The sequence below is a fragment of the Coregonus lavaretus genome, assembly GCF_964263955.1.
Source record: "Coregonus lavaretus genome assembly, chromosome: 30".
NCBI classification, from domain to species: Eukaryota; Metazoa; Chordata; class Actinopteri; order Salmoniformes; family Salmonidae; genus Coregonus; species Coregonus lavaretus.
Genome location: NC_140017.1, coordinates 16,756,408 through 16,774,667, shown reverse-complemented (window position 1 = coordinate 16,774,667; position 18,260 = coordinate 16,756,408). Strand labels below are relative to the sequence as shown.

The window sequence follows — 18,260 nt, the reverse complement described above, 5'->3', positions numbered from 1 at the left end:
GTAAGTATAATAACACCAATTAAATTGGGTCAAAAACATTCTGTAAGACATGCTCAAAAATAACACTGTATGTTATCAATGACCTGATTCAAAGAATGCTGTGCATGCAAATGTGTTATTCATTCTTACTGAGACTGGAGTTTCAGTGTGACTCTGGGTCTCAAAGAGTTGCTGTTGCAGTCGACCTCTGGCTTCACCTGGATACTGAGCGTTGTGCTGTCAGTAGGAGTAGGGATGTTGTAGTGGAGCGCCATCTGGGAAAGAGGGAAGAAGAAGTCAGGGAAACAATGTGGTCTAAAAATATACATTTTAAAAGATAGAAAAAAATTAACATTTAATAAACTAGATATCAAGCCAGGCGAAGCTTCTTAAATGTTTGAACTTCACAGTAATGTATAAATCAGATCTTGCAACATAGGATTGTGAGGAGTGTCTTCACTGACCTGCACTGAGGCACAAGCTCTGCCCTTCACTTCCACACTGTACTTTCCTACTGTATCCTGCAGCGCCCTCTCCTGGTAGAGAAACACCAACAGACCACAGAAAAATCTGTTCAAAATTAAAGAAAATACCCCATTTTACAGAAAGTGTATTTTTACATTGGTCAGCTCCTAGAGTGACTATTTCCCATTTCTATTCATTATGATTTCTTGCCTCCATTTCAGTGGAAGTTAGTTATGCCAGGCTTGACATGACAAGAAACACATACATGCCTGTGGTGAAGTCAAGGTAATAATGCCTCATTACTAGTGCACAGCACAGGGTGCCATTTCGGACCAGAGGTGTTTTGGAAGTATACCTGTGTGGAGGAGAAGCCTCTGTAGGCGTTCTGCTGCCTCACCAGCCACCTGACGATGCGGGAGGCGTAGCCCAGGTCAGTGGTAGACAGAGGGGAGGCACTGAGGGAAGCCAGCAGAACGTAGGAGCTGATCTCCACTGCCAGGGAGGCTGAGGTCTCTGAGGAGGTCTGAGTCCAGTGCAGGAGACCACCTGAGGAATGAGGAACACACACATACACAGAGAGAGAGCAAGAGAGAGAGAGAGAGAGAGAGAGAGAGAGAGAGAGAGAGAGAGAGAGAGAGAGAGAGAGAGAGAGAGAGGACTAGTTTATTCATCATTATACAGAATACAAAGTTCTTCTCTGATCTCCCCAATTAATTTTGACAGACACCGGAGTTCTTTGAATTACTAATTTAATTGAGACTATCTAGAGTGCCAGACGTGCGGAGGGTTTGCACTTTTGTGATTACTCCATTGGCTCCATTGCCCAGGTAGGGTCAATCAAGGCAAGACAGCACAAACCTCTCTGGATTACAACCAAATTATGATAAGTGTACTATATTACGTATTGGATATCAAAGAAATACAACTTTTACATTATCGTGTAGTTTACCAATAAAATAGTCTGACGGTGATGTGGACATACTCGGTATACATATCCCGAAAGAAATAAATTATCTCAATCCAATACATTTTAATAGAAAGGTAGCAAAAATAGATAAGATCTTGCTACCATGGAAAGGAAAATACCTGTCTATTTGTGGAAAAATCACCCTGATTAACTCTTTAGTCACATCCTAATTTACCTATTTGCTTATGGTCTTGCCTACACCTAGCGACCTGTTTTTTAAATTATATGAGCAAAAAACATTCCATTTTATTTGGAATGGCAAGCCAGACAAAATGAAAAACACCTAATTATATAATGATTATGAATTCAGAGGGTAGAAATTATTAAATATTAAAGCATTAGACCTCTCACTAAAGGCGTCAGTCATACAAAAGTTATACTTACAGTTGAAGTCGGAAGTTTACATACACTTAGGTTGGAGTCATTAAAACTCGTTTTTCAACCACTCCACAAATTCCAACAATTGTTTGCAGACATATTATTTAACTTATAATTCACTGTATCACAACTCCAGTGGGTCAGAAGTTTACATACACTAAGTTGACTGTGCCTTTAAACAGCTTGGAAAATTCCAGAACATGATGTCATGGCTTTAGAAGCTTCTGATATGCTAATTGGACCATTTGAGTCAATTGGAGGTGTACCTGTGGATTTATTTCAAGGCCTACCTTCAAACTCAGTGCCTCTTTGCTTGACATCATGGGAAAATCAAAAGAAATCAGCCAAGACCTCAGAAAACAAATTGTAGACCTCCACAAGTCTGGTTCATCCTTGGGAGCAATTTCCAAACACCTGAAGGTACCACGTTCATCTGTACAAACAATAGTACGCAAGTATAAAAAGCATGGGACCACGCAGCCGTCATATCGCTCAGGAAGGAGATGCGTTCTGTCTCCTGGAGATGAACGTACTTTGGTGCGAAAAGTGCAAATCAATCCCAGAACAACAGCAAAGGACCTTGTGTAGATGCTGGAGGAAACAGGTACAAAAGTATCTATATCCACAGTAAAACGAGTCCTATATCGACATAACCTGAAAGGCCGCTCAGCAAGGAAGAAGCCACTGCTCCAAAACCGCCATAAAAAAGCAAGTCTACGGTTTGCAACTGCACATGGGGACAAAGATTCTACTTTTTGGAGAAATGTCCTCTGGTCTGATGAAACAAAAATATAACTGTTTGGCCATAATGACCATCGTTATGTTTGGAGGAAAAAGGGGGGGCTTGCAAGCCGAAGAACACCATCCCAACCGTGAAGCACGGGGGTGGCAGCATCATGCTGTGGGGGTGCTCTGCTGCAGGAGGGACTGGTGCACTTCACAAAATAGATGGCGTCATGAGGAAGGAAAATTATGTGGATATATTGAAGCAACATCTCAAGACATCAGTCAGGAAGTTAAAGCTTGGTCGCAAATGGGTCTTCCAAATGGACAATGACCCCAAGCATACTTCCAAAGTTGTGGCAAAATGGCTTAAGGACAACAAAGTCAAGGTATTGGAGTGGCCATCACAAAGCCCTGACCTCAATCCTATAGAAAATGTGTGGGCAGAACTGAAAAAGCGTGTGTGAGCAAGGAGGCCTACAAACCTGACTCAGTTACACCAGCTCTGTCAGGAGGAATGGGCCAAAATTCACCCAACTTATTGTGGGAAGCTTGTGGAAGGCTACCCAAAACGTTTGACCCAAGTTAAACAATTTAAAGGCAATGCTAACAAATACTAATTGAGTGTATGTAAACTTCTGACCCACTTGTGATGAAAGAAATTAGAGCTGAAATAAATAATTCTCTCTACTATTATTCTGACATTTCACTTTCTTAAAATGAAGTGGTGATCCTAACTGACCTAAGACAGGGAATATTTACTAGGATTAAATGTCAGGAATTGTGAAAAACTGAGTTTAAATGTATTTGGCTAAGGTGTATGTAAACTTCCGACTTCAACTGTAAATCCGAACTGGTTCTCTAGCAAATTAGTAAGAATGTCTCACCCCATGTTCAAGAATGGCCTTTTTCCATTTATTCAGATTACAACCTCTCCCTTTCAGTTATTTGAAAACAAAATCATCTCCAAAATATCGCTATTTTTAAAACAAGCCATACAAAGTTGGTTGCAATTTTAGTATAATCCACCAGAAAAGACAGAACAAATAATACAACAAATATTGTGGTTAAACTCAAATATAGTAATTGATTAAAAAAAACATGATTTAAAAAAAGGTATCATCTTTGTAAATTATATCATAAATAGGACTGGTGGAGTTATGTCACACATGCAGCTAACAAAAATATATGGAAATGTCTGCTCTACCCAAAATTACAACCAACAAATTGCAGCATTACCGCAAAAATGGAAGAGGCAAGGAACTTGTTTGTCGGCCCTGCATTAAAGACTAAAATTGGTTAAAGAAAATTGTGATGAATAGAAAAGTATACCAGTTTCATTTAAGGACCCAATAATTGACAGATGTGCCATATAGATTGCAAAATAGTTAATAACAACTAGGTAACTCCTGTAAAATATACTGCGTCCGTAAAATGTATATAGGTTCAGACCTTTTGTGGAACAGCACAGTTAGAAATATATGGCAAATAGAAATCAAACTGGATGGACATCAGAAAGACAGGACTAAAAACAAACAAAATATAACTTTTGTAAAAAAGATTGTGTCCGTAAAATGTATATAGTATGTATAATCTGGAAGTAGAAGCCTAAGTGTTGTTGTTCATTAGTTTACTCCAATTAGGGGAAGGGTGGTAGGGTTAGTGGAAAATAATATTTAAAAAATATATGTATATATACACTACCAGCCAAAAACTTGGACACACCTCCTCATTCAAGGGTTTGTCTTTATTTTTTACTATTTTTTACATTGTAGAATAATAGTGAAGACATCAAAACTATGAAATAACACATATGGAATCATGTAGAAACCAAAAAAGTGTTAAACAAATCAAAATATATTTTATATTTGAGATTCTTCTAATAGCCACCCTTTGCCTTGATGACAGCTTTGCACATTATTGGCATTCTATTAACTAGTTTCAAGAGGTAGTCACCTGGAATGGATTTCAATTAACAGATGTGCCTTCTTAAAAATTAATTTGTGGAATTTCTTTCGTTCTTAATGCATTTGAGCCAATCAGTTGTGTTGTGACAAGGTGGGTGTGGGGATGGGTTAGTCCATCATTACGTTAAGACATGAAGGTCAGTCAATACGGAACATTTCAAGAACTTTGAAAGTTTCTTCAAGTGCAGTCGCAAAAACCATCAAGCGCTATGATGAAACTGGCTCTCATGAGGACCACCACAAGAATGGAAGACCCAGATTTACCTCTGCTGCAGAGGATAAGTTCATTAGAGTTAACAGCCTCAGAAATTGCAGCCCATATAAATGCTTCAAATAGTTCAAGTAACAGACACATCTCAACATCAACTGTTCAGAGGAGACTGTGTGAATCATGTCTTCATGATCAAATTGCAGCAAAGAAACCACTACTAAAGGACACCAATAAGAATAAGAGACTTGCTTGGGCCAAGAAACACGAGCAATGGACATTAGAATGGTAGAAATGTGTCCTTTGGTCTGGAGTCCAAATTTGAGATTTTTGGTTCCAACCGCTGTCTCTTTGTGAGACGCGGTGTGGGTGAACGGATGATCTCCGCATGTGTATTTCCCACCATAAAGCATGGAGGAGGAGGTGTTATGGTGTGGGGTGCTTTGCTGGTGACACTGTCTGTGATTTATTTAGAATTCAAGGCACACTTAATTAGCATGGCTACCACAGCATTCTGCAGCGATACGCCATCCCACCTGGTTTGGGCTTAGTGGGACTATCATTTGTTTTTCAACAGGACAATGACCCAACACACCTCCATGCTGTGTAAGGTCTATTTTACCAAGAAGGAGAGTGATGGAGTGCTGCATCAGATGACCTGGCCTCCACAATCCCCTGACCCCAACCCAATTGAGATGGTTTTGGATGAGTCGGACGGCAGAGTGAAGGAAAAGCAGCCAACAAGTACTCCGCATATGTGGGAACTCCTTCAAGACTGTTGGAAAAACATTCCAGGTGAAGCTGGTTGAGAGAATGCCAAGAGTGTGCAATGCTTTCATCAAGGCAAAGGGTGGCTATTTGAAGAATCTCAAATATAAAATATATTTTGATTTGTTTAACACTTTTTTGTTTACTACATGATTCCATATGTGTTATTTCATAGTTTTGATGTCTTCACTATTATTCTACAATGTAATAAATATTTAAAAATAAAGTAAAACCCTTGAATGAGTAGGTGTGTCCAAACTTTTGACTGGTAGTGTAAATCAAGTATGCCCAGTTTATCATTTATCGACTGTAACAGATTGGTTTCCACCCTTACCATTCCGGATGGTGAAAAGGATCAATTTTCTGTGGCTGTCGAGGACTGTCGTTTTTTGGGGGGGATTGGTTCTCCATGTTTACTCTCCATCATGTTTTGGTGTTGATTGTTTTGGTGATATTGGTCAATACATTTCTCTAGCCTTATAATTTGTTTTGTGTTGTTATCCATATTGAAGGTTATTACCCACGAGTATGTGGAGTTAAGTGCTAATATTTAGTCAAACGTACAGATATTGAATATTATGTGTTTATCTTGACGTGAACTGCACCGCTGTGTTCAGTCCGCCATCTTTAAGCCACACCTGGGCCCGTATCCTTAAAGATTCTGAGAATCCTCTCAGAGAGCTCCTAACTTAACCTAAAAATTCCTTGCCAGGAGTTTTAGCTTAGAAGTGATTCCAGAACATTTTCAGTGAACTCTGAGCCAGGAATGGATGAAAAATCCTATCTTAGTGAGGAGGTGTGGTTGACCCCGTTGCTAGGTATGAGTCATCATTTCAAAAGCCGTGATTGGTTGATCCTACAAGTTTGATGAAAATGAACTTTTGGTGATAATGAGCAAAGGATGTACCCTCAAATCAATAAACATAATTATACACTCTAATCTTATGCAGACTATAATTGTAAATAATATTTCACATTCAAGAAAATATCTGGAAAATGAATAGTAAGCTGTAGGGGTTATAGCCTAACATTAGAATCTAAAATATGTGAAAACTTAAGCTCATTACACCCTGTTCAAATAATGATTTGTGTCTCATTTGCTCATATTAATATCCTAGCTGGCATATTTTGTACTTTCACTTCCATATGGACCCCATTGAAAACAAGATGGCCTATCTCAAGGGGCTGTCCTTAATGAAGTAGAAATTGCAACGTTACAACTCAGTGTGAACTTAACGAGGGTAACACAGCTCAGCTTTTAACAATGTCTGTGATTACTTTCTTCTCCGGTGTAATAGCGTTGTGGCGTCGAGTTGGTGAAGTAATTGCATCTCTAAGGAGATCCACCACAAACATGATTCCTGCACGATCCAATCTGTAGCGTCTCAATAATTCCCTGTCATCCAGTGTTTGCAGGACATCTCTCCTGCCTCCTCTGTTGGCCATTTTGTGCAGCTGCTTAGGGTAACTCCTAAGCCACTAAAAGTCCTCTTCCCTGCTCTTAGCAGATCTCGCCTTAGGAGCCCTTTTAAGCGCTAGGACTCTTGAGGAATAGCTTTTATATTAACTGGGATTTTCGTGTCACTTTTAGGGGAAATTCTAAGAAAACGTCATGCCTCTGAGAATTTTCTTAGAATTTGGCCGCTAGGAGCCACTTTTTGCACAAAAATTCTTTAGAGATACGGGCCCTGATCTTGTCTTATCTTACCGTTGTCGCTGTTGACTGTATTTCAGGGCTGTCTTCAATGTTCACGTGGTTCTAGCTTCAGCAATGCAATACGTACAGTATATGGCAATATAAGAGCCCAGAAATGTGAGAATCACTGTTGTAGGCTGGGCAGGGCACAAATGAAGAGAGCAGAAGGAAAAATAAGAGGAGTTGGGAGGGGGGAGGGGGTTTAAAGAGCTACTGTCCAATCAAGTGGGCTTGTGTTGCAGCTTCTCTGAGCAAAAAACAGGATGTATTTTATTGACATCTAAAGTGGAGTGTGATTGAATACTCTTTCTTGATATCAGATCAGCATGTACACTTGTTAACCCATAACAAGGACGTTTTTAATTTCCCATTGTTAAGTCATGAGGAGTCTTGCTACTCTTCAAAAGTACTGTGTTTCACAGCATACTCATATGTTCATAATTCTCATTATATGTTTTGATATATTTGTTAAAATATTTAGTGAGCTGTGTTGTCAACAACAGGGCTCTATAGTATCTGTTTGTGTTATCTCGATTGTTCTGTTACTCTTTCTCTAAATAGATTTGTGAGATGTTTTTGACTACATCTTTCCATGCCTTGTCCACACCATTAGCTCAATAAATTATTAGGAGATATTCATAATAGAGATTATAGCCACGACTCATTATGGGAATGATCAGGACAGGACGCATGCCATTGTAAGATATTTGTTGATGGGATTTAGAGTCAGTGGATTTCCTGGATCCCATTCCCTGATGAGAAATAAAAGAGAACCACACCTTGATTATTACTACAGGGGCCCATGATGATTACAGATGGAGGAAGAAAAAAGCTGAGAACCAAAAGCTTTGAGCAAAATTGAGACAGAACATTTACACACCTTCGTAAAGTTTGCAACACCGATTAACAGCACATTGCAGCTCTCTGGAACTGGATTTTATGTTTACTGGACTCCCAATTACATATTGCTCATAAGTCTTCCCAAGTACCCCCTGTTGGATAGGCCATTTACATCCATGGGTACTAGTTTCACAGGAAGAGACTTACTGTCTTACATAAAGCCTTTCAATATTCCCCTTGTCTCCTGAGCCTACACCTTGGAACTCATTTCTTGCCATAGTGTGACGTCAAAACCTACACGCAAAAACGATCTGGAAAAAATGCTCAAGAATAGAGTTTTAATGAAAAACTTTAATTCCAGTAAGTTACATCCTTTACTTGAGATCTTGAAAGATGCCTCAAGGGTTGCATGTGTGACCTCTGTTAATGTAATTTTCTTCTTACATCTGCAGAGCAGCAAATACAATGAATAGGGCCATGTAAATAATTCTCTAATAACAAATTGGCCAGCATTTAGGTAAAATGAATAAAGGAATATTGACCCAGTTAACTAAATCATGTATATCACATATAGTATATGGGTCAGGCCAGCTATACAAAATTACCAATAATTCAACATCACCAATAATTCCAGATAGTTCACCAGCTTGTAACCCCTACTTGCAAGGGAAGACATATTCTGTCTCTGCCTGGTCACCTGAATAAAACCAAAAATACAGGTAAGTCTCAGTAAACGAGCACAGGTTAACCAAATGTTACTAAAAAGAAGAGGGAAAAATACATCTTGGGGAAGGTTAGATATAAACTTACTTGGCTGGTAGTAGTCGTAGATCTTGACCACCGCAGGCTTTAGATTCTGTACTGGGAGCTCCTGTATGATGTCCAGGGTGTGGTTGAAAGGTTGGAATAGTGACGGTAACTGTTGGGAGAAAAAAAAAGCATTTTGGTTACAAGTATTTAAACCCTCCAAGCAGAAGTGTAATTTCAGCTTTGCTGACTTTGAAGGACATTCCACACAAATTAATTCCATTACATTGAGTGTTATGTGCACTGTTTCAAACTGATGGATGGTTTGGTCTCACCTCTCTCAAGTACATTAACACATGGTCATCTTTAGTATCGACACGATCCACTAGAAGTGAACCTCTCAGCTGTGAAGACAAGCCATTCACTGATCATTCATATTGCATCGACAATGTTGTAACTTTAATGGGTTACAGAGTTAATGTTTACAGTTGATTCATTGAGCTGTCTCTAAATATATTTTTATTTTACAGTTATTTACATATTGTATGTACAATAGTAATTGTATTAGAATTCATGTGATGGAGATTGAATGAACTACAGTATGTACATATTTCTGTTGTATTGGTTAGTATTGGATTACGCTATTGACTGCAAATATCAGAATGCCTTGCAACAGGAAGTAACAAAAATTGGAAGGCGCCAGTTATGTACAAGTGACAAGTGATTATCCTAACAACTTTCTTTTACTGTTTTTTAGAATCTAACGTGGCAAAATGTAACGTGAACCAGTATTATTACAAAAAATAAGCTTTCATCTTACAACCGACGTCCCGAGTCATTACTTTGAAGATAGTTATTCTATAGACAAAAAAGGTCAGTATCAGAAAGGTTCACAGATGAGAGGCAAGAGCTACATGGAAAAAGGTCACAGGTAACACCATAAACATATGTCATTTAAAAAACTCACCCTCCCCAAGGACTCTGGGTCTGGGGCAAAACCAGACAGCATTTTCAAATCCACTATAATCATATTGGTGGTCAGCTCCTTTCCATGATATCTGTGAAAGCAAAGAGATGCCTGTGATATCAAAGTTAACTAGTTTGATTATTTTAGCCATAAAAAGACCAGGTTGCCTGATATGTTTTCAAACTGTTACTGATCCAAGCCTAGGTAGAAACCAGTAGAGGCTGCTGAGAGGAGGACGGATCATAATAATGGCTGGAATGGAATTGCATCAAACAGCTGGAAACCATGTGTTTGATGTGTTTGTGTCACGATCGTCTACGAGAGAGGAGGACCAAGGCGCAGCGTTGAATGCGAACATTTTATTAAACTTGAATGAACACACAAACAAAACGAAAACGTGACGTCCCTGGTTACATAAACCAACCAACACGGAACAAGAAACCACAAACACAAAGTGAAAGACAGACAGTTAAATATGGCTCCCAATCAGAGACAACCAGCTGACACTCGTTGCCTCTGATTGGGAGTCACTCAGGCCAACATAGAAATACAAACATAGAATTACACACCCTGGCTCAACATAACAGTGTCCCCAGAGCCAGGGCGTGACAGTACCCCCCCCTAAAGGCGCGGACTCCGACCGCGCCAACTAAATACCACAGGGGAGGGACCGGGTGGGCACTCCGCCTTGGCGGCGGATCCGGCTCCGGGCCTGATCCCCACTCCCTCTCCAACCCCCCAAAGTACCCCTGGTCCGGTCTGGCCCCGCTGGCCGGAGCTGGACTGCACAATGATGGAGCGGATTGCTCTAGCTCCGGCGTAACGCATCTGACCGGTGCCGGACCAGGCACCAGTGGAACAGGCACGGGCCATGCCGGACCGACGACGCACACCACTGGCTTGGTGTGGGGAACAGGCACGGGCCGTGCTGGACTGACGACGCACACCACTGGCTTGGTGTGGGGAGCAGGAGCGGGCCGGACAGGGCTGACGATACGCACCACAGACTTGGTGCGGGGAGCAGGAATGGGCCGGACTGGGCTGGCGACGCGCACCTCAGACTTGGTGCGGAGAGCAGGAAAGGGCCGGACTGGGCTGACGAAACGCACCACAGACTTGGTGCGGGGAGCAGGAACGGGCCGGACTGGGCTGGCGACGCGCACCACAGACTTGGTGCGGAGAGCAGGAACGGGCCGGACAGGGCTGACGAAACGCACCACAGACTTGGTGCGAGTGGCAGGAACAGGCCGGACCGTACTGGGAACACACACCACTGGCCCTACGTGGGGATCAGGAACAGGCCGGACCGGACTGGCAACACACGCCAGTACCTCTCGCCGTGCCTCTACATCTTCCACCCCCTCTTCGACCAGTGGCCCCCGTAACCTGGCGGCCTCCTCTGCCAATCCGCTGGGCCGCTCTGCCGCGGTCTCCTGCTGGCCCGTCGTCCACGGCGTTAGCCCCCCCCTAAAAATGTTCTGGGCGTCTCCCCTACCCGTGGACCAGGTCTCCATGTCCCTCGCCAGCCTTTCGCCCTTCTGCCATAATGTCAAGCCCTTCTCTTCCTCACTCGGCTTGACCCAGTCGAGGAGGCGAAGGAGATCTGTTAGGGATCTCTCTGGCGATGGCTCCTGGACACGCTGCTTGGTCACATCTTGGTGGTTTCTTCTGTCACGATCGTTTACGAGAGAGGAGGACCAAGGCGCAGCGTTGAATGCGAACATTTTATTAAACTTGAATGAACACACGAACAAAACGAAAACGTGACGTCCCTGGTTACATAAACCAACCAACACGGAACAAGAAACCACAAACACAAAGTGAAAGACAGACAGTTAAATATGGCTCCCAATCAGAGACAACCAGCTGACACTCGTTGCCTCTGATTGGGAGTCACTCAGGCCAACATAGAAATACAAACATAGAATTACACACCCTGGCTCAACATAACAGTGTCCCCAGAGCCAGGGCGTGACAATTTGATACAATTCCACCTATTCTGCTCCAGCCATTACCACGAGCCCGTTCTCGCCAATTAAGGTGCCACCAACCTCCTGTGGTAAAAACTAGAAGTTAAAAAACCAATAGGAAACCAAGTAATTTGGGCCAAGTCCATTCTGGAAGACATGCTCCATAATAACACTTTGGAGTGTCATTGATAAACGTATTCAAAGAATGCTTTGTGAATGCAAATGGCCATTCATTCTTACTGAGACTGAAGTTTTAGCGTGACTCTGGGTCTCAAAGAGTTGCTGTTGCAGTCGACCTCTGGCTTCACCTTGATGCTGAGCGTTGTGCTGTCAGTAGGAGTAGGGATGTTGTAGTGGAGCGCCACCTGGGAAAGAAAAATAGAAAAAGTCAGGAGAGGCTTCTTCAATCAACAGTCTGGGCTCTGGATATCTGTATGATGGTTACTTCAATTATTCAAATCAAATAAAATAAAATAAAATTGTATTGGCCACATGCAACAGGTGCAGACATTACAGTGAAATGCTTACTTACAGCCCTTAACCAAAAAAAAGTGTTGAGAAAAAAAGAGCAGAAGTAAAATAAAATAACAGTAGGGAGGCTATATATACAGGGGGGTACCGGTGCAGAGTCAATGTGCGGGGGCACCGGCTAGTTGAGGTAGTTGAAGTAATATGTACATGTGGGTAGAGTTAAAGTGACTATGCATAAATAATTAACAGAGTAGCAGCAGCGTAAAAAGATGGGCTGGGGGGGCAGTGCAAATAGTCTGGGTAGCCATGATTAGCTGTTCAGGAGTCTTATGGCTTGGGGATAGAAGCTGTTGAGAAGTCTTTTGGACCTAGACTTGGCACTCCCGCTTTCTGTGCAGTAGCAGAGAGAACAGTCTATGACTGTGGTGGCTGGAGTCTTTGACAATTTTGAGGGCCTTCCTCTTCAATTGTAACCATTGAGTCTTGAATAATATAACAATGGTTCTTGAGGAGTTACATTTCCCCAGCCCCATCCCTCAGGTCACAGGAGGTTGGTGGCACCTTAATTGGGGAGGACAGGCTCGTGGTAATGGCTGGAGCGGCATTAGTGGAATGGTAGCAAATACATCAAACACATGGTGTCCATGTGTTTGATGCTATTCCATTTGCTCTGTTCCACCCATTATTATGTGCCGTCCTCCCCTCAGCAGCCTCCACTGCCTCAGCTGTATACCAAATCAAGTGGCACAGGGCTGCTGTTTTGCAGAAAAAACATTCCCAGACTGTATCTTTAGAAATAGATTAAACCGTATTTTGGCAACATAGGATTGGGAGGAGAGATGTATATTCACTGACCTGCACTGAGGCACAAGCACTGCCCTTCACTTCCACACTGTACTTCCCTTCTGTGTCCTGCATCGCCCTCTCCTGGTAGAGAAGCTTGTTGTTTTGGTTCACTTCGAAAAGGTGCTGTCCCCCACTGGGAGACTGTACTGTCACTGTGCTGGTGCCCTCTCTACTGAACACCCTGGTGGAGTAGAGAGCTAGGGCCTGGAGGGCCACCACTGTGTCCTAAACAGCAATAGAACACAGACAAATCTGTTCAAAATGAATGAAGCTATCCCATTTTACAGAAAGGGTAGATTTTTACATTGGTCAGTTCCTAGAGTGACTATTTCCCATTTCCATCCATTATGATTTCTAGCCTAGGTGGAAGTTAGACTCATCAGGCTTGACATGACAAGAAGCACACACATGCCTGTGATCTGGTAAAAGTCAAGGTAATAATGCCTCATTACTAGTGCACAGCACAGGGTGCCATTTCGGACCAGAGGTGTTTTGGAAGTATACCTGTGTGGAGGAGAAGCCTCCGTAGGCGTTCTGCTGCCTCACCAGCCACCTGACGATGCGGGAGGAGTAGCCCAGGTCAATGGTAGACAGAGGAGAGGCACTGAGGGAAGCCAGCAGAACGTAGGAGCTGATCTCCACTGCCAGGGAGGCTGAGGTCTCTGAGGAGGTCTGAGTCCAGTGCAGGAGACCCCCTGAGGGACGAGGAGTGCGCGCGCACACACACACACACACACACACACACACACACACACACACACACACACACACACACACACACACACACAGACACACACACACACACAAACTCACACAAACACACACACACACACAAACACACACAGACACAAACACACACAAACACACAGAGAGAGAAAATAGGGGCTAGCTTATTCATCACTATACAGGATACACAGTTCTTCTCTGACCCCCACAATGAATTTTTGGACAAAAACTGAGTTCAAATTGTATTTGTGTTCTATAAAATGCTTTGGGTGTTTGATTGGGCCTATTTGGAGAGCCAGACGGGCGGAGGGTTTGCACTATTGGGATTACTCCATTGACTAACTCTATTATGTCAAGATAGCACAAACAGATCTTGGACCAGGATATGTCTCACCCTCTTGTAATGCGATCGTGTCCAGGTGCTGCAGAAGCTGGGCCCGGGTCTCCATGTCCCCTGCCAGGGTAAAGGTGTAGGCCAGCAGAGCAGTAGTGTAGGTGTTGGACAAATCACTGGTGGAGTTCCTCAGGCAAGACAAGCTGCCATACACAACAGGATCCTGGAGCACAGAATAACAGAGCAACAAGTTAAGAGACATGTTAGCCTGGTCCCAGATCTGTTTGTACTGGCATGACAATACAAACAGATCTGGGACTAGGCTACAGACATTCATGCTGAAGCACTTCTAGTTTTTCAGTTTACAGTAGTAACTAAGCCTACTCAGTTTTAACAGCACAATACCATTTAGATCTGCTTATGGTAACATATTCTTATACTTATTGCATAGGCTACTTTGAGAGAAAAACATTATTTAACTGTGAATTTTAAATACACAATACACAACTCATTACATTGTAGATGACAGTTGATGTAAGAGGTACACAACAGTCTTCATATAGGAGGCTAATTCAGTTGCCTGTAATGGACATTGTTGTAGTGAGAAACAATGGTTATGTGGAGATGCTACTTACCGACACTGACATGTTGAGCTCCAGCATTGAAGCAGTGATGTAGGCCGTCAGTGTGACTTCATCTGTCACCCCACCCTACAAAACAATGTCAAAATACTAAAACGTGTATAAACTGTATTTAGCCTGATACAATTCTGTTGAAATCATCATTCACAATTTTATGGCTGGTCTGACGAGACATACAACTACATCTTCTTACATCTTCTATCAGTTTATTATCAATATAAATACCTTTATTCTGTTATTAAAGAGATTCCCCAATTTGATGAAACAGCCATGTTTGCCTTGTCGACGTTCTAACCAAGTCTTGGATTGCTCAATTTTTGCCGGGTCAATATAGATGAAAGACTGTGCTTTGCCAAAGGATCTCAAGACAAAAGCAGTCAGCCTGAGGAAAGAGAACTTGATTTGAATGTCCCGTTATAATACCCACATAAGGTTGTCATAAACAATGACAGCTTATTTTAACTTATGTCACATCCATGGTCTCCCTGTCAGAGACAATACCATAATACTTAATTGAAACAGACACAGTTATAATGTGTTTACCAGTAGGTGAAAAACACAATACTCACCAAGTGTTGCCCGAGCCTTGTCCAAATGTGCTGTATGCACCATCAAAATGCTTGTAGTTCAACTGCCTTTGGTAACCTGTCGGTGTGTTTTTAGAGTGAAGAACAAAGAGACCATGTGTTTTTTATAGTCACTGAGTGTGTGCCCCAAATGGCACCCTATTCCCTATAAGGTGTACTAGTTTTGCCAGGAAAAAACATAATACACTGTGTAGGCAATATGGTGCCATTTGGAATCCAGCCTCAATGTTCTATGATCAAACGATTTTAGTGGGAAAACATCTGGAAGTTCCTACATGTGTTGGGTCAGTGATACTCTGTCATTTACGTGATAGCAGGGTCGTAGTCACTAGAGCATACCGTGGTGAAACATTTAAAAATGTTCTTCAATGGAAAATGAAAACAAAGGGCTCATTCTGGACAGATCCAGCCCTGTTTGACAGTTTTCTTCCATTTGGTGCCCAATGAATACGACCCATATTTTGAGGGACTCTCTTACCACTAGTGAGGAACTTGGTGGCCTTGTCTCGGATGGCTGGAGTGAGCTGCTCTGTGTTCCTCAGGTACTCCAGGATGTAGATATTGGGGGCGAGGAGAGCCATATTCTGCTCACCACACCCATACGGCATCTTCAACAGTCCATCCAGGTTCTTGAGGGCCCGACCCAGGATGTCCCCTACAGAGAAACATGGGATTTCTGTAAGACTGTCCTCTTTAGCAAGCAGCAACATTATCACTGGAGAAGGGTTGCTTTGTGGTAAATTGAGCCACGGGACAGGGTAAATTAAGCCATGTACACATTTTGGTACTGAATGAAATATTACCACTATCTTTTTAACCCTCCCGTTGTCCTAGGGTCAAAATGACCCGCCACTGTGTTGAACCAACTTTATTTAATTTTTATATTTTGGGGATCATTTGTGAGAAGGAGGCAGTGAGACTTTAAAGAAAGTATCACTGCCTCCTTCTCACAAATGATCCAAAAAATATAAAAATTAAATAAAGTTGGTTCAACATAGTGGCGGGTCATTTTGACCCTAGGACAACGGGAGGGTTAAAACCATTTCTTTAAAACATGGCTACATTTTCAGGTTACTGTTACTATTAAACGTCTTCATTTGTAATCATAGAAAGCGTGCATGTTCAACATAGCATGCAAAGGTCGTAGGTCTGTGGGAATCTTCACCATTGCTATAATAATCAGTGCAGAATCTGATCACTTGCACTATGTACTTTTAATGTAATCTCAACTGCAATCCAGGTCATTTGGTTTTGCTATTAGACTAAGCATAGTGATAACACATTAAGTTGTCATATAAATACAAAATATCTGACATTGTATTCCCATTTGAACTATGTTGAGCACTCTGATAACACATTTAGATGACAACTAAACCAAAAATCAGACATCGTTTTTTCATTGGAATTTGGTTGTGCTTTTAGATGTTTGAAGGCATAGTGATAACGTTGGGAATTCAACAAACTTCTGGATGTGCTTTTTGAGTGGGTGAATAAAGGTTGAAATCTCATTGATCAATGTCAAATCAAATCAAAATCAAATTATATTTGTCACATGCGCCAAATACAACAGGTGTAGACCTTACCATGAAATGCTTACTTACAAGCCCTTAACCAACAATGCAGTTAAGAAAACAATGAAAAAAGTAATACAATAAAATAACAATAATGAGTTTATATACAGGGGGTACCGGTACCGAGTCAATGTGTGGGGGTACAGGTTAGTCGTCACTATGCATAGATAATAAACAGTGAGTAGCAGAAGTGTAAAAACAAAAGGGGGGCAGTCTTATGGCCTCAACCAAATATTACTCTAATTTTCACTTTGAAATGACGTGGTGTGCCCAGTGGGTAGTTCAAATCCCAGAGCGACAACGTGAAAAATCTGTTGATGTGCCCCTGAGCAAGGCACTTAACCCTAATTGCTCCAGGGTTGCTGTTAATAATGGCAGACCCTGGCCATGACCCCACTCTCCGAGGGTGTCTCAGGGAGAGTGAGATATGCAAAAAACACATTTCCAATTCACACATGGGGGTTAATACTCACTTACACATGTGTGAAATAGGACAAATATAAGCACCCACATACACACTCTCTAAACATTACTATGGTTAACTTTACCCAGGACTGAGAGAGAAATTCGATCAGATCCATCCACCACATTCTTGGGGAGTTGCAGTTCCACCTCCTCTGTCAGAGTTTCTCCTGTGGACACAGATGATAGGATGAATAGAAATGATCAGTTCAATCAAAGTGAACATTCAACGTTCATGCATTACTGACCAGTTGGACACAGCAACCAGTTGTAGGTGTCGGTCTTCTCTGTTCCCTCAGCCTGAGAGAGAGAGAGAGAGAGAGAGAGGGGGGAAGAGAGAGAGAGGGGACGAGAGAGAGAGAAGAGAGAGAGAGAGAGAGAGAGAGAGAGAGAGAGAGAGAGAGAGAGAGAGAGAGAGAGAGAGAGAGAGAGAGAGAGAGAGAATGTTCAGTCAGAGGCAGTTACACTATTTCAGCCACACCTTTTGCTGACAGGCATATAAAATCGAACACAAAGCCATGCAATCTCCATAGACAAACATTGGCAGTAGAATGGCCTTACTGAACAGCTGAGTGACTTTCAACGTGGCACCGTCATAGGATGCCACCTTTCCAACAAGTCAGTTTGTCAAATTTCTGCCCTGCTAGAGCTGCCCCGGTTAACTGTAACTGCTGTTATTGTGAAGTGGAAATGTCTAGGAGCAACAACAGCTCAACCGCAAAGTGGTAGGCCACACAAGCTCACAGAATGGGACCGCTGAAGCAGGTAGCAAATAAAAATAACTACAGAGTTCTAAACTGCCTCTCTGGAAGCAACGTCAGCACAATAACTGTTTGTTGGGAGCTTCATGAAATGGGTTTCCATGGTCAAGCAGCCGCACACAAGCCTAAGATTACCATACACAATGCCAAGCGTCGGCTGGAATGGTGTAAAGCTCGCCGCCATTG

The 18,260-nt window shown here is 42.2% G+C and overlaps 1 protein-coding gene across 1 annotated transcript in view; it reads right to left on the bottom strand.

Moving 5' to 3' along the window:
* Positions 1–8,322: 8,322 nt before the first annotated feature.
* The window catches only part of LOC311105470 (alpha-2-macroglobulin-like), a 32,455-nt gene continuing 22,517 nt past the window's right edge, over positions 8,323–18,260 (bottom strand). The window contains exons 22-35 of the mRNA XM_084147642.1: positions 17,562–17,613; positions 17,400–17,483; positions 15,759–15,935; positions 15,263–15,338; positions 14,919–15,075; positions 14,688–14,762; positions 14,113–14,275; positions 13,497–13,687; positions 13,002–13,217; positions 11,916–12,040; positions 9,706–9,796; positions 9,074–9,142; positions 8,802–8,910; positions 8,323–8,688 (exon numbers count right to left, since the gene is read on the bottom strand). Coding sequence (XP_084003768.1) covers positions 8,648–8,688; positions 8,802–8,910; positions 9,074–9,142; positions 9,706–9,796; positions 11,916–12,040; positions 13,002–13,217; positions 13,497–13,687; positions 14,113–14,275; positions 14,688–14,762; positions 14,919–15,075; positions 15,263–15,338; positions 15,759–15,935; positions 17,400–17,483; positions 17,562–17,613 — 1,626 coding nt within the window. The 3' untranslated portion in view covers positions 8,323–8,647. The remainder of the gene's footprint in view (positions 8,689–8,801; positions 8,911–9,073; positions 9,143–9,705; positions 9,797–11,915; positions 12,041–13,001; positions 13,218–13,496; positions 13,688–14,112; positions 14,276–14,687; positions 14,763–14,918; positions 15,076–15,262; positions 15,339–15,758; positions 15,936–17,399; positions 17,484–17,561; positions 17,614–18,260) is intronic.